Raw genomic sequence first — 27,426 nt, forward strand, 5'->3', positions numbered from 1 at the left:
TGCAAAGTTAGGGGAATACATGAGTCAACAGTAACCAGTGTCTGTGAATGCATAAATCAAAAGCAAATCTTCTGACGTGCACTTCACGAATACCTTGGGCTGCGTCTCAAACTCTGGAATCTTGGAAACTTTACTGAAAGCAAAGCACGATATTCATTAGTTTCCTTTACTTTTGGATGATTTGGACGTCGTGAGTTTTATGAAAAGAGTGCCACTTACAGTAAATATCTATAGGATGTATAATGAAAGACTGTAGACTTTCATTAGACAATCAGACCAAACTATCCACTCAAATGCTTTATGACACCAAGGTAGCGGGGAGAGAGAGAGAGAGACTGACTGAGAGAGATAAAGAGAGAGAGAGAAACGCCAGCATCAGACCCTCCGGGACGTGACCAGACTAGTGATGTTGTGGTGAATTACGGCTAAAGCTCCAAAACGAAACACTTCCTTTACTCCAGCAGTCCGTGTTGTGAGAAACAAGCCAAAGCATAAGAAATGGGAAGAAAAAAAATGTATGCAGCATTCACACAGAGAATATACGCCCACTCAACCATAACACAGTATCCATTTAAAAACACATCTATGCAAAGTGCCCCAGCATACGCTGCCAATACTCTGTATTCCCTTGCTGAAAATAACTGCCTTAGTGCCCAAACGTACAATAAATTATGTTTTCAAGCAGGGGACTTTGGGGATCACAGGTGGGCAACTACACATTCTTGTGCTGCCAGGCAAACAATGGTCAGAGGATATGTTACACAATCACTCACTTCCATACGAACTCTCGCTGTGACTGTTTTATTATAGGGAATACTTAAAAAGGGAATTATCTGGCAGCCAATAGCTTGACATAATAGACGCCAATGTGGAGTCCCACTAGAAGAGAGTATAGGATGCTTCTAATAAAGTTAGGATGCTAAGTAAAAACATGAATGAAACAGAATAAATTAAATTCAGAATGTGTGTATAGATTTACAAAAAGCATTAATGTCTTGTCTCTACTTTATTCAATCCAATGTAGGTCACAAAGGGTTTGCAAATCACTACATTCTGTATTTATTGCTATTTTTAGAGCATCCCACCTTTTGTTGGAATCAGGGTTGTAAGTGTAAATATGCATACTTTAATAGTTGGATGCATACAAAGGGCTGGGTGATTATTCAATTTTATAATTTGTCATCTTTCAAAGCAATCTTGAACTTGTATATTGAGTTCTCGTGATACACAGTTACGTCGTCTAAATTAATAATTACAAGCACATACAAACGCAAATAATATTGGTGTAGAATGATGTGTAATGGACCAGCTGGAACACACTTGGGCCATACTTGTTTAAAACAATTGTCCTAATGTGATCACTCCATTTATGTATGCATGCAAGTAAACAAAGTCCATATTAGTGGTCGACCGATACGGGGTTTTCAATGCCGATGCTGATACCGATTATTTTTATTATTATTATTATTATTATTATTATTATAATAATAATAATAATAATAATAATAATAATAATAATAATAATAATAATTATCATTATTCGTCTTAACCGATCCCCGATATGTGCTGCCGATTTTTTTGGGCCGATTCTTAAAGCCGATATTGGCTTTTCTCCCTCCATTTACATGATAAAAATGACACAATGATAACAAATGTTACACAAGTCTCAATTTAAACAAAAAAACAACAACAAACAAAACGTATTAACAGTTGGATAGCAAACAATGTGTCTGTTGTTCTAGGCCTCAGATGATCCACATATTTGATGTGTTTTTCTTTTTTCCGGTATCAGCAGCAGCTCACCAGAGAATGGCAGATGTTGCACCGAGCCTTGCCTGCTGTTGGCTCACTGAAATGGGATAATTGACCGGTGAACGCACGTACGTATTGGCCGATGCCGATACAAGTAAAAAACGCAAATATCGGCCGATATATCGGTCTATATCTAGTCCGTATAGGTGGAAATGTTTCGATATTCATGCAAACGTTTTTTCAATCAATGAGAGAATAAGTACTGGGGACAGACACAAACAGACTTTACCATGTGGTTTTGAATTACTAGAAAACGTGCCATATATTGTTATATACCATTATCAAGCTATGGAATGACCTATATTGGAACAGGAGATTCCGGCCTTGTCACCCGGTCTTTTACATACCTCCACACCCATCACTCAAATCTGGCAGTGGATCATCTAAGGTAAATAACAACTGAATCTGAGCTGCAGTAAACCCAAACTTTAATCTCATGAGCCCCAACATGAAAAAACTTTACCAATCTCTTTGAAAACACAAAAACAAAAGTTGAGGCATTTATCTCCACAAAAAATGAAACATACTCATATTGCTGTAAGTCCCATTGGAAGCTAGAGAAAAACAGCCCCTGGACTTAAAAAAGCTGTTCCGAAGACCATTCACTCACTCTCAGGTGAGTCAACCTAACAGCCAATCAATATATATCCAGTGTTCTGTACTCTCCTCCAACAACTCTTTATCACACACACACACACACACACACACGCTCTCCACGGGTTGGGACAAGCTGACACACATCAGCACTGCAGGTATAATCCATATGCTTGCAAAATGTCAGTGTCTCCAGTCCATAGGGTATAGGGTTAAAAGAGAAAGGACTCAGGATGGTAGGATACCTAGATCAAAACTCATTGGGCCCTCAGATCTCTCAGGAAGAAATAAGTTGCATTTATGCAAGAAGCTTTGTGTTGTTGGAGAGGGGTTGCATGAAAAAAAAGACAAGGAAAGATAACTCTCATGGGAAATAGAGTTTGCAAAAGTTACCAGAATGGAAAAGGGAGACTTAAGTTTTGTTTGGAAACACTTTCTGTAAAATGGTGCAATCACTGAGCTGTGATGCGGCAATTTTTAACAGAAAGGCAGGCTTTTTTTTTCAGAATCAAGGGAGTAATAGCAATATTCAGAGTGCTTTCAACTCGAGATTCAGGCACTTTAGACTCTCTATTTACAGTATCCAAGGTGTTGCTGGAGTTGCTTTCAATATCTCAAGGGAGCACTATTGGTAGATGAAAACGTATTATTGTTCTTTGCAAAACAATTGAGAGCCAAAGAATATTACAAGTCAAATAGCTGTGAGTTCCACTTAGTAGCGAGCGGGCGAATGAGCAGCTGGCAATTGGCGAGCGTCAGGCGTTATTTACATTGCCTCAAAGTGGATGGTGATGGGGAGGAAAATCAATGTGGATGCAAACAGTGTAATGGCAGAGTAATGTGTTCCCCTGGGCGAGCAACAACCAAGAAGTCCTGTCGGGGTAATTCAAAGTAGAAGTGGAATTCAGTTGCCGTTTTCACCAGCTCTTCCCACTGCCACATTCAATCCACATGCACATCTTGGCTCCTGAAGTCAGTTTTCAAGGCTGTCTTCTCCCGCTGCCTCTTCCGAATGCTAACTCTGCAGGGCCGCCAATCAAAGAAACGGATGCTACGGTAAACAAGAATCTAAAGTGAGCGAGATCAGATTCACATATGCAAAGGGGTGATGTTCTTGATGGTGATTGATGTTGTTTGTTGTGGTTCGTTCTCTTTCCCTCAACGCACAAACACACACCAGGAGAGCAGGGTGCAAGCAAACTTGACCTGCTTTCGTCTGAGCCGTTGTCGATCGATCAGGAAAGCATGGTTTTGACCCTGATCCCCGGCCTCTCTTCTTCTATTGGACCACTCAACCTGTCTGTCAGGTATCAATCAATACAGCTCCTCCAGCTCCCCGTAGTTTGAATTAAGTAGCCAGTGGGATGACAAATCTGTAGAACACTAAAACACTCCGTAGTTGTAGAATCATAGGAGCACAGTACTTCCACTGTTGCCATTTTCAGTTTTTGCCCTCTAATTTCAACTGAGAGAAACGAACTGGAGACCAATCAATGTGGGATTTTTTTGAGAATGATACCCATACTGTTTTTAAAGGGAAAGAAATCATCGATTACCAAAATGGCATCCGATAGTTCATTTCGAGATTAAATTAAAATAGATTGCAAAGGTACTCAGAAGGCTGAAATCTGAAACTAATAACTTGATCAAAGAGTATTTAACATTATTATAAACTATACATACAATGTATTGCACTTAATTCTAAAAGGGAAACAGAGAAAATAATAATCAATTAAATAAATGAATGAATGAATGAATAAAAATAAAATAAATAGCTAACCCCATTTCTAAACTACCCCAGGTATGGTTTTTCTTCATTATAGTCCGTTATAAAATTGCATTGTGTCAAAAGTTATAGAAAGTTAAAGCAATGCATATATTCTTGAACAATCAGCTTAATGAGACACTGCTTTGATCCTGATCTAGATTGTAAAAACCCTCACAGTTAACAGCAGACCTGAGATAAAGAAACAGCACTTTAAACTAAACTACAACTTATCCCATACAAACCAGTGTGATTAAATCACAGACCAGTCCAATTAAATGGTGAGAGAGAACAATCATCAAGCCCCACTGAGTGGAGAGCTCACTGAGCCATTCACAGGAAGGAAGTGTGCTTTAGGTCAGCAACATGATAACACCTACCTGACCTCTCTAATTGGCCGCCAGCTGGAAAGATGTTAGCCCTCCACCCATCTATCTAGTTCCTCACTGCCACGTTCATCCTCTCCTCAAAATTTCCCGCCCTCATCTCAGCTTCTCTCCTCTGGTGTCTGCCCATTCTTACTGCTTGACCCTGTCACCGCCTTAGTCTGTCCTCAGTCCTAAAATTATAGAGACTTGGACACCTCGGAGATGAAGTTATAGGGTTGAAAGCACGGGTCAGTTTTTATGTTTTGGATGAAAACCGCCAACACTTTTGAAGTCAACACTTACGTAAAACCAAGCCGGCATGACTAGAAAAAAATTAAACAATAGAGGCAAGCCAGCATGTCTGCACCGTGTCCTTTGTCCCTTGTGCTGCCTTTTCTTTGCAATGTGCATGATCAACTGTGACTTGCACTCCACATCGCTTGCCAATAGTCCTTTTCCCTCTTTTCTAGTCACTTTCTTCCCACTGTTTCCTCTTGCTCTTTAAGACAGAGCAGCCATGCCGCAGGTGCACCACCATAGGCGCCCCCGGCAACAATCGCCACAAAGATGACAGACTGAGTAGAGATTTGGGCGCCCCACACGACAGACAACAGAGACTAAATCAAAGTCTGGGACAGGAAGCTGATGACATCATAAAATGTGCGAAGGAAGCGTAGTCAGACTGCAGAGTCTCTGTGAGAGACTGGGAAGAGATCGTCTCTCAACTGGCCAAGCAGAGATTCAAAGAGACTTTAATATCAGGCTACAAGGCACAACTCTCAGTTTTAAGACCACTCAGAGTCAATCAAGTTCTTCTTGGGAAGTGTTTTTGCTTAACTACTGAGTGAATGAGTGAAACTGACACAAGTTTCCAGGGGCCAGCTCACTCCAAGATGACTTTTCATATATTCTTTCTTTACCTTTTTCCTCTATCAACAGTCCTCTACTGCTTGGTTTTCTCTGTGTGTGTGTGTGTCAGTGTGTTTCAAGTGTTTAATAGCTCAGCCAATGCTAGCCCTTGTCCCTTCCTGCCAACTGCCTGTGGCTGTAACTTCAAAGCCTCTCTGCCTTCTCTTGTTTATCCAAGCAGCCCGTCTCCGACATGTTCCTGAAACTCAACCTGCATTTTTATATTCCCTTGAAGACGGAGAAGGTGTAGTTGATTTCCCTGGCGTATAACAGGTGCCTCCATCCACCACCTGTATTCAGCACCATGTGTATTTTTCATGCTAACATTAGCCTTGTGAGTGAGGGAGGGACAAAGTGACAGTGAGAGTGTGAAACAGTACATCTGTTTGTACAAGTTCTTAGAGTGCCAGCACAAATATATGAAGTCTGGCTGAAAGTGTGAATACTTATGTGCACATGTCCATTTGTGCCCATATGGGCTCAACTGTGTGTGTGTGTGTGTGTGTGTGTGTGTGTGAAACAACACTATACGGCTGGCGGTGGTAATCGAGCTCACTAATTACTTCCTGAGCTGAGAGAGTTGTCAGAGAGAGGAGGAGCTGCCACAGATGGTGAGAGACCCACTCTGACACCAGGATATCCTACCTCTTCATCATTAGAGCTGAGCATGTGTGTTTGTGTGAGTAATTGAGAGAATGAGTGAGAGTGTGTGACCGAGATTGAGTGCTTAAATGATACCTTAAAACCACATGATACACCCAAAAGCTGTGGACTAGCTATCAAATAAATACTCTTATCAATATAGTGTATTTATATTTTTATTTCAGAGATACTTCCATAAATTAAACTGCAGAAAAGAGCTATCAGGATAATAAATGAAGTTGGATACCGTGATTCTACAAATCAGCTTTTTATAAGATCACACACGTTGAAATTTCAGGACATTGTATATTCAAAAACATTAGAAATTATGTTTCGAGTGGTAAACATGTCAATTCCTGTTTGTATTAAAAAAATGTTTAAATTAAGGCAGGGGATTTATAACTTAAGGGGGTTGCTAATGTTTGAAACTCAGAAAGTCAGAACTAATCTCAAATACAGATGTGTGTCAGTTTTGGGTGTAAAATTATGGAATTATGGACTAAATGATGAAATAAAGATTAAAAAACTCTATGTTAGTTTTCAAGAAGACTTTAAAATCTAAAATTATCAAGGGTTACAATGAAATTTGATTGAATTTGATTTTTCAGTTTAAGCTATCATGTGTTTTGTAACAATGTGAATTACTCAGTTAATGTAATGTATATAATGTAATGTATATGCATGTAGATGGTACAGGAGAGGCAAAAATAAGCCTTTAGTGGGGCTTCAGCCTGTTCCTTTTTCGGTTGCTGTCTGATGGATTCTTTTGTAAAAACATGATTTTATTTTGTTGTCTTTTTTTGTTGTTTTTTGTAACCGAAATAAAGCATTCATTCATTCATTCATTCACTTCCAGATGTCTGAATCCATTCCTGCTCCCCAGAAACATCTCAGACAGCTTTGTATCCAAACACAGTGACTCTGAGCTGGCCGAGTCCCACTGTACCTAACCAACACCCATCCACTTTCAACCAGTTCATTTCTTTATCAGTAAAAGTGCCTGTGGGCAGGTGGTGGACCAGTGGACCCCCCTTCCCTTCCAGTCCCCAGCTCAGCTCAGCTCAGCTCTCCAGACAAATTGCTGCAGGCTGACTACTCACCACTGTGAAGAGCCCTCGGTGCCGGTGACCTCCAGCAGGTCATAGTCGTCCTCCAGCTGAAAGTCAGAGAAAACCAGGGCGATGGTGTCTCCTGGCTCCGCCAGCACGGTCCAGGTGCAGTCGGCGTTGTTGTTGTACTCAGCTGGGTAATTGGGGGTGGTGATCACCCCACTCTGGCCCCGCAGAGTCCCGCCACACCCATCGATTGCTGCAGGGAACACAGGAGAAAGTGCTAAAAGCTTAGTAAAAGAGGGAGACTTAAACAGAGACTTGAGGTGCAGAGATAATTGGAGATATACAGACAAACGGAAACAGCAGGAGAGGCGAGCTAGTAAAGGGCTAATAAACACACAAACTGCAGCTTAACTGCAGTTAAAGGTCATGTTTGACCCATAAGCAGCCATATTAAAACTCTAACAAGGCTATTGTTAGCTTATTCAAGATCAGTACCACAGTGGCCCAACTATATGTACGCTTTTTCTTTTTTAAAGATAAGGCATACTCACACAATGTGCAAGAGCCACAATAAAGCATTCTGCTCTCTCTGTAACACAAGAGCTAGAACTCCCTTATTGAAAGAGATCTGCTCCTGCTATAAAACCACATATATTGTATGTCATAAAAAATATATATTTTTCAGAAGTCTCTAAACAAAAAATATATATAGTCTATATATAAACAAGTACAGGCATTATATAAATGCATAAAATGACAAAAAGGATAACCTAACTGCACACAAAATTCAGTTTAGTTCACACCTGGTTTCAGAGTCATTTTAAAACATTTTAAACACTTCTTTATTACACTGTATGAACAAACACCTTCCCAAAACGCAACATGTTACAGTAGGCTATAAAATTGAAAATCAATGTAAATACCAAATTACATTAAATAATACAAAAATAAAACCTGTGCAATACTAGGAGTGTTTCAATCAGTTCCACTTTGGCTATATTTAAATATTCAAAGCCTTTATCTTCCTGGTGGTCGGCACATCTGGGTGATGATGTTGAATGTTCGCTAACATGTTTGATGTGTTTCAGGTGACATTCTCACTGTCCTCGCATTATAAACAACTCTCTCTTTTCCTTGCCATTGTAGCTGACCAGATGCAGCAGGTAGGTGCTGCACCATGCCTCATTTGTGTTGGCTTTAGTGTGACTGACTCGCATGTTTTGCGGCGTACGGATACAATTTTCCAGGTGGAATTCATGGTTATGAACTTTTGTTCTATATTTACACTGTAAACAATTGTCTTGTAAATTAACAGTAAAATACTGGCAGCAGGGTTTCCAGCATTCTACTATTAGTTTTACAGTTCCTCTACTGTTATCTACTTTACAGTACGTTACTGTGATAAAACCACATACTGAATTACAGTAAAATCCTGCATTTCATTGATTTTTACAGTAGACTAAAACACAGTATAGTGCTGAAGCTAGTTGCAATATTGTTGCAGTATACAATGCAGTCATTTTCTGTAAATAGAGCATATTACTGTCTGAAAGACAATTACTATGAATTAAGCGCTGTCTTCACAATGACCTCACTAATTTTAATAAATCATATACTGAATGAGTTAGTTAAGTAAAATACAGCCATGAAAAATGTGAACAAGAAGAGAAAATATCATATATATACATATATATCATATATTTTCTAGGAAACGGCAAGCTACCTACAAATTTTCTACAGTATAATACCTTTTTAATAGAAAACAGTATGTTACTGTCACAATTTGGCTGTTTTCTTACAGCAATCTGTTACAGTGTACTGTATCAATCTACATACTGTATTCTGTGTGTGGCTGCATGTAACATACACTGATATATGAACCGTTACACCACTACAATTACACCCAATTATTATCAAGCTGCTAAACAGCTGTGAGAGCATATCTCGATGGCAGACATGTGGGTGCCTGATATGCTGATGACGCAGGCAAAGTCTTCCAAACTGAGTCACATGGGCTGAACTTAGTAGTAACTTTGTGGGTGAAGTTTTACCAGGAACTTTGTGTGCTTTTTAGCATTTTTATTTTTAAAAATGCATTTTTCTCCGTCTGCAAATAATTATTTTGCCACTAGCCAAAGTGCAGATTTTCAAATTCAGGAGCATGAAAATGTGCAATGAGTTACAGCATATTGTTCCTTTGTCTGCGATTTTTGCCATAGGCCAGAGAGACACCAGTCATAGGATTTCAAAATGCCCAAGAGTGCTTTTACCATCAGCACAAAGCAGGGCAGAGCGTGTGATGCAACCTAATGCAACATAGGGGGGAAGTGATTAATTCAGATTAATTCAGATTTGTGTTAATCAAAGCAACTCTTTCCTCCTCAAAACTGCTTTAAGGAGACCATTAAATAATAAAGCATGCATTTAATGTGTTGCCAGGATAATTCCCCTGCCCAGCTTCTGATATGTTCATCACAGCCTTAAAAACACAGAATCATGTGATGTCTGAACTCCAGTTCCTGTGTGGAATTTGAAGTAATACAGTCTGTAAATATCTATATGTCACTACTGTACACTGTAAAAAATGTCTGTAGATTTTACAGTGAAAAACTGCTAAACCATGACAGTAAAAGACCGTAAAATGATCAATGGGTTAATTCAGTTTCAGTCACAATGAAACACAGTGTATGTATATATCAGCCAAAACAGTATCTTTTACAATAAAAAAATAAATAAAAAAATACATTACTCCACTGTAAAATACACTGGCACCATGTTCATAGCAAAAATATACTGTAATATATATATATATATATATATATATATATATATACACACACAAGCCATCATTTTTGCATTTATTTTTTGTAAAAATACTTTTTCTCACTGTTAAATGTACTAAACACCATATCTCTAACAGAAATATACTGTAATATTTAATGGTAAAATCTTTTTTGTCAATTATATGGCAGAACAGCGTTTATTTTGATGGAAAAACTTTTTTTTTTTTTTTACGGTAAAATATGGAATAAAAGGGTAATCTTGAACGTGAAATCAACAGTGCTTTACCGTAATGTTACCAAAAGTTGCACCGCATTTATTACGGTAAAGTTCTGGCAACCACAGCTGCCGGTTTTTTACCGTGTACGTATTGGTGAACAGAGAATTGACATCAAAAGGAGTTTCTGAATGACACTTCCACATTATGACTGTTCCCGAAATGATGCGTGTCTCTGTCGGGGTGGTGGGATTCATTAGTGGGCAGCCTGCAGCTAGCTGTGTTGTGTTTCCATAGGGGAGGAGGGGCTCAGATGCACCAGGCCCTGTCTATCATCCATCCTACCTGTCACCACGCGGCCCCCCTAAGGGAGGGCAAGCGAGTGTACGGACGAGAGGAAACTTGTGAGGTGTGAACTTGAATAGGAGGGAAACCACGACAGAAGGGCGAGGAGAAGGGGATGAAGAGGATGACAGGTGACAAGCGAGGATGGGCGAGAGGAAAGTGCAGAGGGAGGGTGGACAATGAGGAAAGAGAGAGATGGCAAGAGGGGTGACAGGTGATTGTTGCAGTGGGAGTGACAGGAAGTAGAAGGTAGACAGAAGAAAGAATGAGGAAGTGCATTGATATTCCACACAGGACAGTTTCTTCACACTTGAAGGGAAGTCTCTGACTGCAAACTCTCCCCTTCACCTTGACTCTCTGCGTCGCTCTCTCCATTTTATGGCTGCCACTGGCCGATGCAGCCGCTCTACGACAATGGAAAACTAAATAGCTGCACCGTGAGCCGTATGAAACCAAAAAACTGTTCAACACTTCAATATGTGAGGTGTGCGGAAACTTATTAAATTTTTTCCTCAGTCAATTGTGGATGCCAGGATGCTTCCCATGGTTGAACAGCACATATTTTCAGGCTGTCACTTAGGATGTCATGGTTTTCCATAAAGTGCGAGGAGCTGCTTCGCTTCCTCTGGGTGTTATGGTATCCAATATATGGGCAATGCATGCAAGCTAAAAAAAAACATTAATGCCATCAAAATGCATGTTTATACGCACACCAAACATGCACACAAACTAAATCTGGGATTTTAAATGGGACAACTAAATGTGACTGTGAATGTTTTTATAAAAGGTAGAATAAAGCATGTGCACAGACCAAAGATGAATAGATGTGTGTGTGATGCTGTAGGTTACATGCAGTGACATTTAGAAGCTTCTTCCTGAAAAGAAATGCTTGGAGGATAGGAGAGGGTGAAGGAAACTGAATAATAGAGTGATGTTTAATCACTTCCAACTATTCTTATGACATGTGATGTTGTTTTTCATTTATAGCTAAGAGAACAAATTGACGAGCATAAGACAGGATATGTAAAACATTATCTGTGCCATCGATGGCTGGCTATCTTCTATGCCGCTGGCACATTTGCCCTCTCTTGAGTCCAGAATGGTGACGGTGCCAAACTGCCCCCCACCCCCGCTCCCAGAATACAGTGTCAGTTCTGCTTTCACACATATGGGCAGGCTCTATAATTGGAGTGACATTAACAATGCACTTATGCATTATGAAGGAGCACTCAGGTGTACATGTTTTTATGTGGCACTAGGGGACCTCAATTAATCACAAATTGCCAGTTTCTAAAACTTGTTGGCGTGTAATTTCTGCTGAAAAGGTGGCATAATCACATCCTTTGGTGCTTAAGCATTTTTTTCAGAGAGAGGCCTGGGTGGGTATGGAGGAGGAGAATGAAAGAGCTTAGTTTATAACTGAACAGCAAATTGTTAGTGAATTATGGAGAGAAACCATAGGGACAGGAGATGAGAGGGCATTTTATAGTTTCTTGCATTAAATTAAAAAAAACAGATTACAAAAATGCACTAGGGCTGGGCCATATGGCCCTAAAAGAGTGTCACGATATTGCAGGCTATTTTTGCGATAACGATATTCTTGACGATATTAGGAAATACTTAAAAAGATATAGAAAAGATGATTATTTTTTTAGTCTGTTTAAATAATTAAAAATCTAAAATGTAGTTGAAGTGCAAATCTCAACAGTTGCCAAACACAACATTTTTTACTCTTGACTCTTGAGTATGAGCAAATAATAAAAATAACCATTTAGGGGTTCCGGGGGCATATTTTAATTAAATTTTGTAAAAGAGAATAAAGGTTCTTCTATGTTTTATTTAAGGCATCTTATTTTGACAGTCTTCTTGTAAGTTCTGTGGTGGATTCTCTTAACACACTGTGCTCTTATTTTGAAAGCTGCATGTGTTTACCTACAGCGAGTAAGTAGCTTTTTGTGATTAAAACAACTTTAACCACTACATCAAGAATTAAGAACGTTGCCAATATCATGATATGCATTTTTTTTAACCATAAAAAAAATATACCGATATTATCGTGAACGATACGATATGGCACACCCCTAAAATGCACATATGATGATTTGACATTTTGAAATGTGGAGTACAGGCATGTGCATGTGTCTGCATGTGATTGGGTGGGTGGGGGCTGAGCTGGCTCGTGGTGCCCAGCCATGTGTGTTCCTATGTGGGCTTCCTGACTCCCGGCCTTGTTGCAGATGGCACAGTGTCACAGCGCTTTGCTCAGCAGGCACACTGACACAAACCATCGGCCACATGGACACAGCAAACGGACATGCAAACTGTCATGTATGTGACACACAAAATGCTTTGAAATCATGTTAAAATTTAGTTTCATACCAAGCAAAAATCATGCAAAATGACGTCCTTTAGCATCACATTTACCTACAGTGAATAATTTCCAAGAACTGTGTCATGTTGGGTCAGACACACACTGGCAGGTGTCGCTGCCGCAGGGGTACTTGCTAACTGTGAGGGAAGGACAACTGGCACAAGCACCTGACTGGGAGCGCACACATGAGGTCCTGTCATGGTAAATAAGATATCAGTGGAACCATAGAAAACCTTGTCAGGTCATTTGGTGGCATGTGTAAATATGTGAGCATGTGTGTGGGCTGGAGGATGGGTTTATTACGTCAAAAACAAGGCCAATGCTTTCATTTACAAGACTATCATTTATATATTTTTCAGAGAGTTAATGGATGAAATATCACCGGGGGTTGAAATACATTTTTCTGTGTATATGGTACATGTAACTTTTAAAATTCAGGGTTACCTTAAACATAATTACATGTTGACAGTTGAAAAGAGAAAAATATGTGTTTAGGTATTTCTTAATGTGGATGTATTCTGAAAGACACACAACATCTCTTTGAAAATGCCTCTTCACTCACTTTGCATCTTTTTGTAGTAGTCTTAGATTTATAAATAATAATTTTGTTTGTCAGACTTTCATTTAATTTCATGTTCCTTGGTAGGAAGTCATTTTGTATCTGTTTGATCCCAGAGAATGCCCTGATATAGGGACTTCTGGACCAGCTCTCCACTATTCCTATGGATATTATCTCAGTAGGTATTTTGGGAACTTTGTAAGCCTAAATCTGAACACCTATCCTGCTTAATCTAGAATGGCACCTGTTGAATAACCCTGGAACACAGAGGGTTAGGTTAGTTTTAGTGGCTAGGAATACAAGCCCCAAGGAAAAGTCTAATTTCTTTGGCTGGAGTAACCAATAAGAACCTTGTTTTAACACACAACCTTTTAATTAGAAAGATTAAAAAATCTAACGTCCACTACTTCACTTTGAATGCAATTGAGAATGTATTGATAATATAGCAAGGTGCAAGCATACAGCATATAATGATCCAAAAAATGATTACAGATAAAATATTCAAAAACCTCAATAATAAAATTATTATTGTTTGATTATTATTTGTATTAATTTTATTATTTGTATTAATTTTGTGTCCCTTTCTAGTCATTTTGTGTCAGTTTGCAGCTGTTTTGTTTTTCCTTGTAGTTCAGTCTTGGATTATACATTTTTGTAAAACTTTAATTAGCCTAAATTAACATGCATATAACCTTTACGGTAACACTTTCTATGAAGACTACATCTATAGTGCATTATGAGCGCATTCATAGTGAATTATAATGCTCATTATAATCAATCATAATGCATTATGACTGCACTCATAAACACATATAAAGCTTCATATAGCTAATCATGATGTTTCATTGTTGGCTATACTGCATTATAGATGCGTCTATATGAACCTCACTTTACTTAAAGCATACATTGATCATTTATTTATACTTATGGCATCCTATGAGTCCTTATAACAATTGATTGTTGAGGTGTGTGTATAGAGGGGTATGAGTAGTTGTAATGTATTATAAGCCTCATCAGTCAGCCTGTAGTTTATAACCAGTCAAGAGCACTCATAAGACACTTGGATTTATAAGTCATTATAAGCTATATTTATAACTGTTGATATAGTGCATCATGAAGCTTTATATGTGTTTATGAGTGCAGTCATAATGCATTATGATTGATTATAATGAGCATTATAATTCACTATGAATGCGCTCATAACGCACTATAGATGTAGTCTTCATAGAAAGTGTTACCTAATATTCAAAAACCTCAATAATAAAATGATTATTGTTTGATTATTATTTGTATTAATTGTATTATTTGTATTAATTTTGTGTCCCTTTCTAGTAATTTTGTGTCAGTTTGCAGCTGTTTTGTTTTTCCTTGTAGTTCAGTCTTGGATTATACATTTTTGTAAAACTTTAATTAGCCTAAATTAACATGCATATAACATTGACTTTAAGACCTGTTGTGACTGTCAGTTTCCCGTGTCCCCACCTACCTCTGCAGTAGGGAAGGGGAAAGTCCCAGGCAGCTGTGCCCGCTGAAGTGGCGAGGCAGGACAGGGTGGTGTGACCCTCCAGCACGTAGCCCGGGCTGCAGCTGTAGCGGATTTTATCCCCGATGTTGAACGTAGACCCCTGCTGGTGGCCATTGAGTAGCTGTCCAGGATTACCACAAGTGTAGCTGGGAAGAGCTGGAGAGAGACAGAGAGGGGAGAGGAGGCTCAGTTAATGAGGCAGTCTGTGGCACTGCGTCATGTTAGGACTGACAAGAGCCAGAAAATCAGGGAAAAAGTACTGCAAGAGTCTGGTGACAATCAACGACACACACAGAGCCATCTGCTCACGATAACATATCTGACCCAGAAATGACATACTTTAAAAAAAAAAAGCACTAATCAAATATTTTCCTGGCTTTCCGCAGACAGTTCTGTGTGGTAACAGAAGTGCTGAGAGGTAATGGAAACACGCAGAGTCAGTGAGGGGACCGTGGTATAAAACACTGTATATCCTTTGAGGTCGATATATGTTTTTCCTTTTTTTTCTCCCGAAAGTGCTTCAGATAACAATAGTAGTTACTTAGTCACTCATGGATGCCATGATGACCATCACAGCTTGTCCAATCATGCAAATAAGTGAGCCCAGTATTGACAGAACCTTGTCTAATTGTGTGTTATTATGCAAATCAAGTTCAAGGGAAGTTCAGCCAATCTCTTGCTCCTGAACCTCTTGACGCTCTTTTGATACAGTAAAACGGCTGAAAGAAATATAAAGAAGTATGTTTTGGTGAATGGTTTTGTTCCTGCTGCATCTCAAACAATAATTCCTCAGTATGAATAAAACTGCCTTGACCAAGCATGCATTGCACACACACACATGCACTCTGTCATCCAGCTTAAGGGCCCTGTCCCAGTCACACACTCCCACACAGTGAGGGATCTGGCCAGAGCATGTGCTGGACTTTGGATGAAACTCAGTGTCTCCACAGGAGCTGGGCTGAACTCCGGAGAGGACAGAATGGCTCCTATACAGCAACACAGCTTACTGGCACCTCAACATCACATTCAATGCACACTATCGGATGTCTCCAGCTCCATAATGTACTGCAAAAGATTAGAACGTCTGAAAAGAGCGTGACCAATACAGGGATTTTAGAGACCCGTGATGGACAGTTCATTTTTGAGCTGGAATGAAGAAAGGCCTTTTCTGTGTGGATTGTGCACAAAAATGTATTTTAAATGTGTTAATTAACTAGGACTAAATAAAAATAGAATATATAGCTAACTAGACATCACCATGTGTGCAGTATCAGTCAATTGCTGACCATTTAAATAACGAACAAATAATAAATAAAAAAAATAGCTAACACCAGTTCTCAATAACCCCAAGCATAATTTTCTGTATTATATGTTCTGTAAAACAAAAAAGTTTTCATATCAGCACATATCAGACAACATATAGGCTCTATAAAAGGAATTTGTTTATTTTGGCTGCACAGCACAAGATTTATCTTAAAAAGAAGTTTGAATAATATTTTTAATTTCAGATAAATAAGATTATAAAAGGATAAGTAAGACAAAACACCATTAACCCTTTGATGCACAACATATGGACACAGCATGGGTCAAAATTGACCCTCATTCATTTCCCATGTTATTTAATGCTGGCTGTGTGTTTCTGTGCTCTATCTTTTTTAATCAGTATATTTTACGATTAAATAGTCCAAGTATTATTTGAATATTTTTTTTTTTATTACAACAGATCATTATATCCATTTTTCCTGTCACACTTTATGAAGAACCATAGTTTTTGTATTATTACATCAAGTTTACACACAAAAATGACCCGTTCTTCCGAATTTGATTTAAAATTAAATGACCTTATACTATAAAAATAATAATTTGTGCTGTACTTATACTGAATACTTGGACTAATAAATGATAAAATAAATTTATTTCAAAGATGTATGATACAAAAACACTCAGCCGTACATGAAATAACATTGAAAATAGATACGGGTCATTTTTGGCCCATGTTGTGCACATTAGAAGCATAGTGATACAAAAAGGGTTTTTATTCAAAATGTAAGAAATGAAAACAAAAAATTAGGATTTATGATGATCAAAAAACAAGTTGATTGAGGAAAACCTGGAATACAGAATGATAAAATTAATTTATTGCAAAGATACAGAAAATAAAAACTCAGTTGGGTCACTTTAGACCCATGTTGTGCATCAAAGGGTTGAGATGCTTGGAGTCATCCTTTCAATGGTCCATTTTGTATCTTTTTATTTTAATTTGGTTTCACACTCAAAATGCTTTAATGCTTTTTCATTTGAAGTCTAAAAAACATTTGATTTGGTTTGTTTGTTCTCATCTTTTTCCCTTTCGAGCCGGTAAGCTAAAACTTCCTTACAGCAAGGTCTAACAAGGACGGATCAATCATTTTATCCAACAGTGCATTCCACAGGGCTTGAGCTGTGGAATTAACTGGCTGGTAAATAAATAGACTGCAAACAGTTTGTGTCCAGTCCACCATCAGACAACAAACATGACCTCTAAGTGCTTGATTGTGGATCAGTGTGTGTGTGTGTGTGCGTGTTCTCCTCACAAAAGGTTACCTTCGCTGTGAAGTTATGAGACAGCGTAAGCCTTAAGTGACATTATCTCACAGCTTGGATATGAATTCTGAATATTTGTGTTCATATTTGGCAGTCTATGTTCATAGAGGGAGCGTTAAGGGGTCTGCAGAAGGGAAAAGCTGTCCAAAACAAAGACTCACTAATACAGAATGTCAGTTTCCATGGTTGGAAAAGGCATTATTGACTGACAGAATACAAACTGATATAAACATCAAATGCCATGAAGTTTGTATCATCCAGTATTTGTATTAATTATAGTTAATAATTTAAAAATGAGAATGTAAAAAAAAATATATTAAAATTTGTGCTTGTAGAGGGATTTAGTGGGAGTTTAATTAATTATTTAATTAATTAATAATTCAGTGTGCATTTATTAGTTTCTTCTTTAAATACATTTTTAATTAAAAATGTGTTATAAATTCCCTAATTGGCTAAGCCAATCCAAGGCTAGCTTGTTTTCCATGGATTTCCAACTGACAGATATGCAAGCACAAAATAGCTTCAATCAACAAATTCACTATTAGCATATTTGGCCATGAGCAAAAGATATCAGCCAAATTCTTGCTGTCACGCCTGACATTTCCCTACTTTTCTAGAGAGGCTGTTCAAGGGTAACATCAGCAGTGATTTACTTTGGGCGGAAGACTGCAGCTGCATGTGCCACTTTTACCTACATTCAAATCAGCCATTTCACAGCAGGTTTTTTCCATAATTTTAAAGGTAGAACTCCTGCTCAGACATCAAGGATTCTGCTCTAAATGCTGATTTACCTTTTAAACTAGCTAGTTAGTACTTGTGTACTCTCCCTCTGGCAAAAATCCTACACTCTGATGACTGACTTGTCACTTTTAGGCTCCACTGTGCCATAGCCTTTATTTTGACCACCTTATTACAGCTTCCCCTCCATCACTTCCAGATTAGCATATACACAAGGACTCTGTCTGATTAGCATATTAGCCAGTGGGACGGTGCTGCAGCATGGCCACAGGGGGCCCTGGTGGCATGCAGGTAACTGTTTTACCCCTGTGGTTGTGACCATGTTGGGCTGGTTTAACATAGCTCTTGGGTCACAGAAGTTCAAGACCAAACAACATTTCAGAGATCCAAGGAGAGGAGGGTCAAGCTGGGATGTAAGGTTAGAGTGAAGAACAGGAATAGATAACTTTCCCCACAGCAGACATTTTGACTTGTGCTGGAGCCGAGGCCCTGATATTCTATCTGCTGGCTCACTGGCACACCTTAATGGGAAAAAAAGAAGAAGACAACAGATGTGTGAGAAAGAGGCGGTGCATGCAAGGCTGTGGATTGACAGGGAGATGTGTATGTGTGTGTTAGAGAGACTGACAGAGAGAAAGAGAGAGGGAGAGATGAACAGGATGACTGATTGACTTGCATTAGAACTGATTGAGGGCACATCACTGTTAGAGTGTAGACGTGTATGCATGTGCATGCATGTATATATCTGTGCGTGTGTGTGTGTGTGTGCATACATGTGATTTTCTCATCACACTTTCCATTTCAGGTCATTAGTTTGGGTAGTAAATTAAGTCTAACAGTGCCATTACTGGTGAAATCTCCAGAACAGGAGCACTGAAGAGGGAAATACTTTTCCTTTAACCTGCCTGAGAATCCATACTCTCTCTATTCCCATGATGTGAATTTATCCATCACTAATAAACATCTGGAGTGAAAAGCATTGACAGTTTTTCGTGCATTGAGACAGCGACACTAATAGTGGACAAACCACCTGAAAGTGAAGTTGTTTTCCCCACTGTTGTATCCTGACACCATTATCTCCCTACAAAAAGTGACTTAATAGTCGACTGATTTTCTAGCAGACAAAAGAACAATTTCTGCAAAGGTAATGTCTCTCTTTATATTAAGGCAGGGGGACCTGAGAGTTGAGTATCTATATACCCAAAACCAGGAAAGCAAGGCAGCGGTGTATAAAAAACAACCAGTCTGTTTTTGCACTGTGTGCTTTAAACTCATTTATCACAATCTATTCCATTTCTTCCTGCAGGCTAAATCCTAAACAGAGAGAGAGTATGAAAAGGGAGATGGAGAGGAAGAAAGACAAAAAACAAACAAACACACACCAATCAGCTCGAAAGAAATAATGAGAAAACAATTTTAAATATTTGCGAGACGACTTCACATTACTCTCCATTAATTTCCACCCCGGCAATTGCTTTCATATATCAGAATTATTCCTCAGATTATTCTACAAGCTTTAAAGCTTTCATAGGAAAACTTTTTTGTTTTAGGAGAGGTGGGTTTCTTCCAGGGGGTCTGGCTTCTATCATCACGTGGATTATTATATACCCAAACCCCCAACAGCAGCCCTTGGGTGTTTGTCGTGGCAGGTCCATAAGTCAGGAGGATGGGAGTGTGACATGGCCCGTCCCTGGGGGCCCGGGGGCTTTAAGCACTTCCACTGCTGAAACGGCAAAGGATGCTCCTCGTCCATCAATGTAGCCCTCTCTACAGCACACACTGGCTAACACTGGAACCATATGAACACGCTCAAGTGCGAACAAACCATGTGTGCACACACATACGCGCCCTCTCATCCATCACACCATCCGGCCCTTACATCATCTGCTTACATTCCTCTATTCCTTCCCATCTCTCATCATATCCTCTCATTCCTGTGACTGGGACAAAGGACAGTGGAGGAGAAGGAGAAGGTATGAAGCACATCTCCTGTGGGATGACCTTTGACCCTAATAAGACTGATGCTCTCTCTTCCTGGGTGTCTTCAAGCCTGTTCCTCAATTTGTCATCCTCTCCTCCTTAGGAAAAGGGAGTAGTAATATATACCCTTGCATACTGTAGCACCCATTTGTCACAAAGTGGTTCTTAAAAAAGATTATGCTGTAAAATAAAGAGATTGTGAATTTCTTAGCACTTCGCTGTAAGAGGCTTTATATAAGGAATATATATATACGAACATAGTGCAAATGGTAGACAATGGAGACAGTAGAGCAGGGGTCTCAAACTTGCGGCCCTCGTGACGATATTTTGTGGCCCTCACCTTGATATTAAATGTTTTATATGAATGGCACTTTACCGTGTTGTGTGTGGAAGCTCCCTTTAATTACTTTTTTTTGGTAATTTTGTGTCTTTTTTTTGGTAATTTTGTGTCTTTTTTTAGTAATTTTGTGTCTTTTTTTATATCATTTTGTGTCTTTTTTAAAATAATTCTGTGTCCTTTTTTTAAAATAATTGTGTCTTTTTGGTAATTTTGTGTCTTTTTTAAATAATTTTGTGTCTTTTTTGGTCATTTTGTGTCTTTTTGGGTCATTTTGTGTCTTTTTTTCTGTTATCTTTTGTCTTTTTTGGTCATTTTGTCTTTTTTAATAATGCTGTGTCTTTTTTGGTAATTCTGTGTATTTTTTGGTCATTTTGTGTCTTTTTTGTGATTTTGTGTATTTTTTAAGTAGTGTTTTTTCAGTCATATTGTGCCTTTTTTTTCATTTTGTGTCATTTTTGGTCATTTTGTGTCTTTTTTAGTAATTTTGTGTCTTTTTTTGGTCATTTTGATACTGCCTCCAACGGCCCCCAGGTAATTTGAGTTTGAGACCTCTGCAGTAGAGAGATAGAAAAAAAATGGACTTCTGCTATGTGTCCAAGAGTAGGTTTATTATTATTTATTGTGACTCTTAAGTTATGAGACTAAAGTTGAAAAAGGAAGCACGTCCCTGAAGAAAATCCAAAGTAATATGACGGGGTTAGGGAAAGGGCAAGAAAGAGGAGAATCAAAGAGAAAGAGAAAAGATGTGTGAGATACAGAGAAAAAACATGTAGAGATGACAGCTGGGGAGACAAAGCTGTCTCAATGCAGTTCATCCACATCACTCTGTCTGCCATGTATCAAACAGCTACACAAGATGCATGACTGACAGTGGAACACTGCTGCTAAAGTATTTACACATGATTCACAATATTACTTGAAATGCACTGCAGAGGTGCAGTATAAAATGCATGTAGCAGGCAAGAAATGTGTTCTTTTTTTCTGATTCTGTTTGTCTTACATGACTACATTAATAGGGGAGTCACAATTTCAATTCTTATAAAAAAAGCATTGATCAAAATGAGCATCTGACTTTAAATATCGTAATCAAAAGCACCATTGGCGATTTACAGCCCAGAATCCAAATTTTTGGGACACTGTGCATGCAAAAATGTAAACAAAAACAGAATGCACGTAATTCAGAATGAAGCTAATCAGTTTGATCATAGCATATATTGTATAGGGTAGAACTGAATTTGTTTTCAATTCAAATGAATTATCTACTTTTAAACACCCCAATGTTTTTGTTATATCACACTTAATACCATGTAGCCATCTTTTTAGTGAGGAACTAAAACATTTGAATGATGGTTGTCAAGGCCAAAACATTTATGAAAATCTTTACAAATTAAGACTCGGTATCATGCAACATTCTGTGCTAAAAACAAAAAAGTTTAAAATAAAAAATGTCATCAAATCATGACCTTAAGTAAAAAAATCGTATTGGATTTATATAATTGTGACACCCCCAATTGGTACCTTTGTTTCTTCTTAAGAAACAGCCTTGAGCTGAGTACCTGAGGAGGTTAAACTGCTAACAACATACAAGGCCTTTACAAAAAAGTTGAAATTGTGGCTTATCAACACCTACAGCTGCCAACACTAAAAGATAAGCCTGTTGTGTTGTTTTGATGTTATGATAAAATGTTATGTTGTGATGTTGTATGTGATGTTGTATTTTTTCTTAATCGTATCGTAAGTGTTTGTATATGTATTTTGTATATTGTACGTATTTTTTAGTTTTTTTTGTTTTTTTTTGTTTGTTTTTGTTTTTTTGTTTGTTTGTTCGTAATTCTCTGTTTTTTTACATCATGGCCAGGGGACTACAGATGAAAACCAGCCTTCTGGCTAACTCTGGCTTTTTTAACCATGTATAATCATGTGTTTTATGAAATTGCACTGTCCCCTTTTAAATAAACTAATGATAATGATAATGATTATCTGTATTTTTTTTCCATTTTTTGGTCTTTGTTTAAATAGGCAATTAAGTAGGGTGAGAGAGCGAGAGAGAGAGAGAGAGAGCGAGAGAGAGAGAGAGAGAGAGAGAGAGATGGAGACAGAGATCCAGATACTGTAGACAGATGGTAAGGAATACACAGTTGGATGTTAGGAGAGAAACAGCAGCGTCATCAATAGGAAGGAGCCAGATTCTGCAGCACCTGGCTCTAAATTAGCTTGCAGCATGTGAAAGCAGGGAACACAAAAGACGAGATGACCCTTCAGTGACTCACCTTCTAGTGTGAGTTGCTAGAGTTTAACTTGTTAAAGATATCCAACCCAGTTCACTCCAGATTCAATGTTGGACATAAACCCTCTCTAGGTCTATATGCAGCCACCTTTGTATTCATCTCAGTGCATCTCACATCATTCCTTTAAAATGTCCTCCCTCTCCATTGCTTTTCCTGTGCCTCTTCTCTGTTCTCACATTCCCTTTTCTCATATGCATTTGGACGTGACATTGTGAGATCGATCCCAACACACAGGTGCATTAGCTCAATAAGCAGTTTCTGCTTTGTCAAGCAGCAATTCAATCAATGCCTCCTGTTCCCTACACATGGTCTGGACAAAAGCTGGCAACTGCCATTACTTCTGCTTAGAGAGGCTGAGGAATGCAGAAATTAACTCCCCTTAAGATGTAACAGATAGCATCCTACTGTTGGGTGTGTGCACGTGTGAGTGTATTATGTGCATTAAAAACGTCCCTAAATGATGACCTAAAGATGTAACACTTCCATCAGTTTAAGGTTCCCTGAAAAGTATTCTTGTAAACAAATAAAGTTTACATTTAGTGTTACGCACTCAACTAAAACGTGCTGTGTGTATCCTGGTGCTCCAACTTAAAGAATGCAATTCTTTCCTCATAGAACTTGCCAATTTTTCTTAAAATTAGAATTTTTGCTGAGTCTCAATTGGGATATTTATTAGTACTGCTCTTCAAATTGCAAATGTGCATATTTATCATGACTGTCAAATGCCAAAGTATCTGCCGGCCTATGTAGACATAAAACTGAATATCACTGGAAGTGGTTTTATTTTTACTTGCCTCGGCAGTAGAAAAAAAAACTCAGCAGGCTAACTCTAAAAGCTGACATAACGAAGCTCATGGTGTTAGCAATTGTCAATGCTTTCTTTCATCAGTTTTACTACTAAAGTATATACTTTTGTATCGGGTCTTTTGTATCTGGTGTTTTAAAAAACAAATTATCAATCAAATAATTTTACTGGTTAAAAGTAAGCTAAATAAAACACTACTGACTTCGGTTCAAAGAGCTAATCTTTGTTGCGGGCCGGTAAAATGTGGACAAAAATATTAGTTATAATTCTGTATCTACCTGTAGAAGTGGAACATTGCTTGATTTGTATTTGGTTTTGTGTTCATGCCACAGTGTGTGGTTGAAAGAGAAAAGTGCATGGCTAGTCTTGTCATGAAGTTCACTTCTTTTGAGAATGTCTGTCAGAAAACAATTCCGAAGCAACTGCTTTTAGATAGTGGAGGGAGGATAAGAGCTGTGTTACATGGCTTTTGAGACTATAAAAGCCAGAGCTTCAATGTTTTGAATCCTATCATCCCAAGAATGCCAATCACTAAATTTGTCTGATAATATTTTTATCACAAGTCATAAGTTAATTACTTTGTTGTGTTTTCTGCAGCACTACTTTCCTGTAATGATTATTTTCTAAAATGTCCTAAGATTTTCAGGCAGTGGGACACATTCTTAGCTCAGATAGCAGGAAAACCCTTATTTCACACTGTTTTATGTGAGTAAAGTGTATGTGTACCTGTGCATGTGTGTGTGTGTGTGTGTGTGTGTGTGTGTGTGTGTGTGTGTGTGTGTGAAAACCCCTGTCTGGTTTTGAGTTTAGCTGTGCATACAGCTTCTCCAACAACAAGAGAAATTCTGGAGTGAAAATGAGAGTTCAAACCACTGTACACACACAATCACACACACAAATGTATACAGATTTAGACTGGAATGAACTCTAGATATCCTCATTTCCCACACACACAACAGCAGGTGCAGTAAAAGGGCCAGTTGCTGTGTGGGAGGCGCTGAGGTGTGAAAGAGAGCTCATACAGAATTGATGGCGACCGACAATGTCTGCAAAACGGAATAATGTGCCATTCAGTAGCCATTCACTATATATGAGACTAAACTAAGAGGGATCGGGGAGCATGAGGAGGAAAGCCAGAAGACAGATGAGAGACAAGGCTGGGGGAGCTGAGATCAACACATCTGTGTACAGCCTTGACTCTGTCTGGCTTCAAGCATCTAAATCCCTCTGGCTTTCAAGGCTTATCTCGCCACTGACATTACTCTTTCAAACAAAAATCACAGAAATCCTGTGGCCACACCTGTAAGCTCAAGTACACAGGTGCACACAGGCACATCCTAACTCAAGGAGATCGCACGTGAACGCAAACTGCTCCGGTTTCATTAAAACAATGTCAATGTATTCCTGTGTCTGATGGGAGCTAGAGATACTATTGCAGGGTGATGTTCTGATGGTGTAAGATGCTGCAGATTCTGCCTTTACAATTATGGGTGCAATTTGCAGGTTGCCTCATGACCCAATATTAGATCAGTTCATTGGACAATGATACTATATTCGCTGATATCACAAAGTCTTCTGCTGTATGAATTCGATTTGGGTCGATTCAGGGGCCATCGATCGATATGAGACGATATAATATGTTCATTTAACACAACCGGTTATTTATATATCGACTCACAAACAACTAATTTATTGCTGCGCTCTTCAAGACATTTAAATGGAAAACAGTCCATTATTTGTTTTTGATGCATAAAAATAGACCTTCTGTTGACTATGAAATGCAGCAAATGTATTTTTATGGGTGAACATAAAGAGCCTGCATTGATCTTTCAAATATGAACATAGACCATTCCCAAGAAGGTTTTATCCGTGTGCTCAGTTCACTTCGCAAAACGGAGAGATTGTCAGAATAAAAGCGTATATTAAAAACGGCGATATGCATCAATAATTTCACATCGCATCAATGCAGTTGGATCGTTCACCAATAATCGATATATCAATCTTGATGTATTGTCACACCCCTGCTAACAATCATCTACAACGCAATAACAAAATAAAAAAAGAGTCTATTAAACAATGTATCAGAAACAAACAAGTTTTCAAAAACGTGTAGCATGGACATTAAAGTGTACACAATTTAAGGAATGTTGGTGTTTAGACTTCTTATTGCCAGACCCTACTTAGTAATGCTAAATGGACTACACTTGTATTGTGCTTTTCTAGTTTTTGCGACCACTCAAAGTGCTTTAACACTAAAGACTGCGCTCATTCACCCATTCACACACACACTCATACTGGTGGCCGAGGCTAACCTTCATGGTGCCATCTGCTACCATCAGAAAATTAATTCACGCACACTGATGAACGCAGAATCAGGAGCCATTTGGGGTTCAGTATCTTGCCCAAAGATACTCCGACATGTAGGCTGCCATGGTCAGGGATCGAACCACCGACCTCCCAATCAGTGGGCGATCAACTGAGCCACAGCTCACCCAGTGACTACTTAGTGAGGTTTTAATATTCATGTTGAGGGGGGAAAAGGGAAATGGTGTCAACCAGTGATTGGCATCATGTATTAGAGAAAAAAACATTGGATCAGTGCATCCCTAGTTAATTTTCAATAATGTGTTACCTATTACAGTAACAAGTGAACATTTTTGGGAATTATTTGGAAGTTGTTGCTCCAGAGTGAAGCTACAGGGAAGGTGCAGGTCAACATTCATGGTTATCCGACCAGAATTTGTCAGCATATCTGTTCTACACTAAAGAAGGATGCCCAGTCAGACCATGGCCATCCTTAAGGCCTGCCTTTTCCCCCTCTATCTTATTTCCCTGCTTTTTGTCTTGATTTGCCCTCCCCTCAGCCAATCCTCTCTTCCCAGCTCTGCAGGTTGCCTTGGAAACAGTAAAGGCCCACTAGAGAGGACTTTGTGGAAGGGGAAGTGTCGATGCGTAAACGTGCAGGTTTGTGTGGAATGTGAGAAAACAAGCTTATTCTTTTCTTAGAATGCATTAAACCTGAAAATCCTCCAACTGTACAGTACACTCATGACTATACAGGTTGCTTTCCAATCTACTGTCATTTAATGTGTCACATGAATGGGATATGGAGCTAAAGCTTCCAACACATAATAAGTATCCTCCTGAAGCTTCGCTCACCTTGTCGGGTCAACAGGTCACATGACAATTCAGACTGGCATCTCATTAACCATGTCTCCTCCCATTCACTTTAGTTTCCATCAGTTTGGTTATCAGAGTGGTGCAGGTAATAGAGCAGCTGTGGCTTGATGAAGCAAAGGTGCATTGGAAAGATTAATCAATAGCTTTATTTAACCTTGGCTTTCCCCCTTAGTTTCTCTTTCTTTTCCCTGTCACCTGCTCTGGTGAAAGGAAAGGAAATAGCCAGGTTCAACACATTTCAGACTTTGACAATGTATGTTTCCTGAGGTTGATATTGACATCCGATAATATTCTGTTTACATGATAGTGAACACATCTCTCACTCTCACAATTTCTAAATCAGGAGTCAGTCAAAGATTGGACTCTAAAACAACATTTGACAGACAGGTCCGTGAAGCCAGAAATGCAGCTGATTGTTCAGATTGACTAAAGAATCTCCCACAATAAAGTAACTTCACTTCTGAATTATGTGCTGAAAATTATTTTGCTGAAAAATAACTCCACCTCCAACATTAAATGGCCAACTACCACAAATTACTTTGCAACCTGAGGGAAATACAGGTCAGTGC

General features: G+C 38.7%; 1 protein-coding gene across 1 annotated transcript in view; it reads right to left on the reverse strand.

Moving 5' to 3' along the window:
* Nucleotides 1-27,426, reverse strand: part of csmd2 (CUB and Sushi multiple domains 2) — a 358,175-nt gene that overhangs the window by 249,403 nt on the left and 81,346 nt on the right. Inside the window, exons 4-5 of the mRNA XM_059350192.1 lie at nucleotides 14,905-15,099; nucleotides 7,191-7,398 (exon numbers count right to left, since the gene is read on the reverse strand). Of these exons, the coding sequence (XP_059206175.1) occupies nucleotides 7,191-7,398; nucleotides 14,905-15,099 (403 nt within the window). The remainder of the gene's footprint in view (nucleotides 1-7,190; nucleotides 7,399-14,904; nucleotides 15,100-27,426) is intronic.

Source organism: Centropristis striata, chromosome 14 (genome assembly GCF_030273125.1).
Source record: "Centropristis striata isolate RG_2023a ecotype Rhode Island chromosome 14, C.striata_1.0, whole genome shotgun sequence".
NCBI lineage: Eukaryota > Metazoa > Chordata > Actinopteri > Perciformes > Serranidae > Centropristis > Centropristis striata.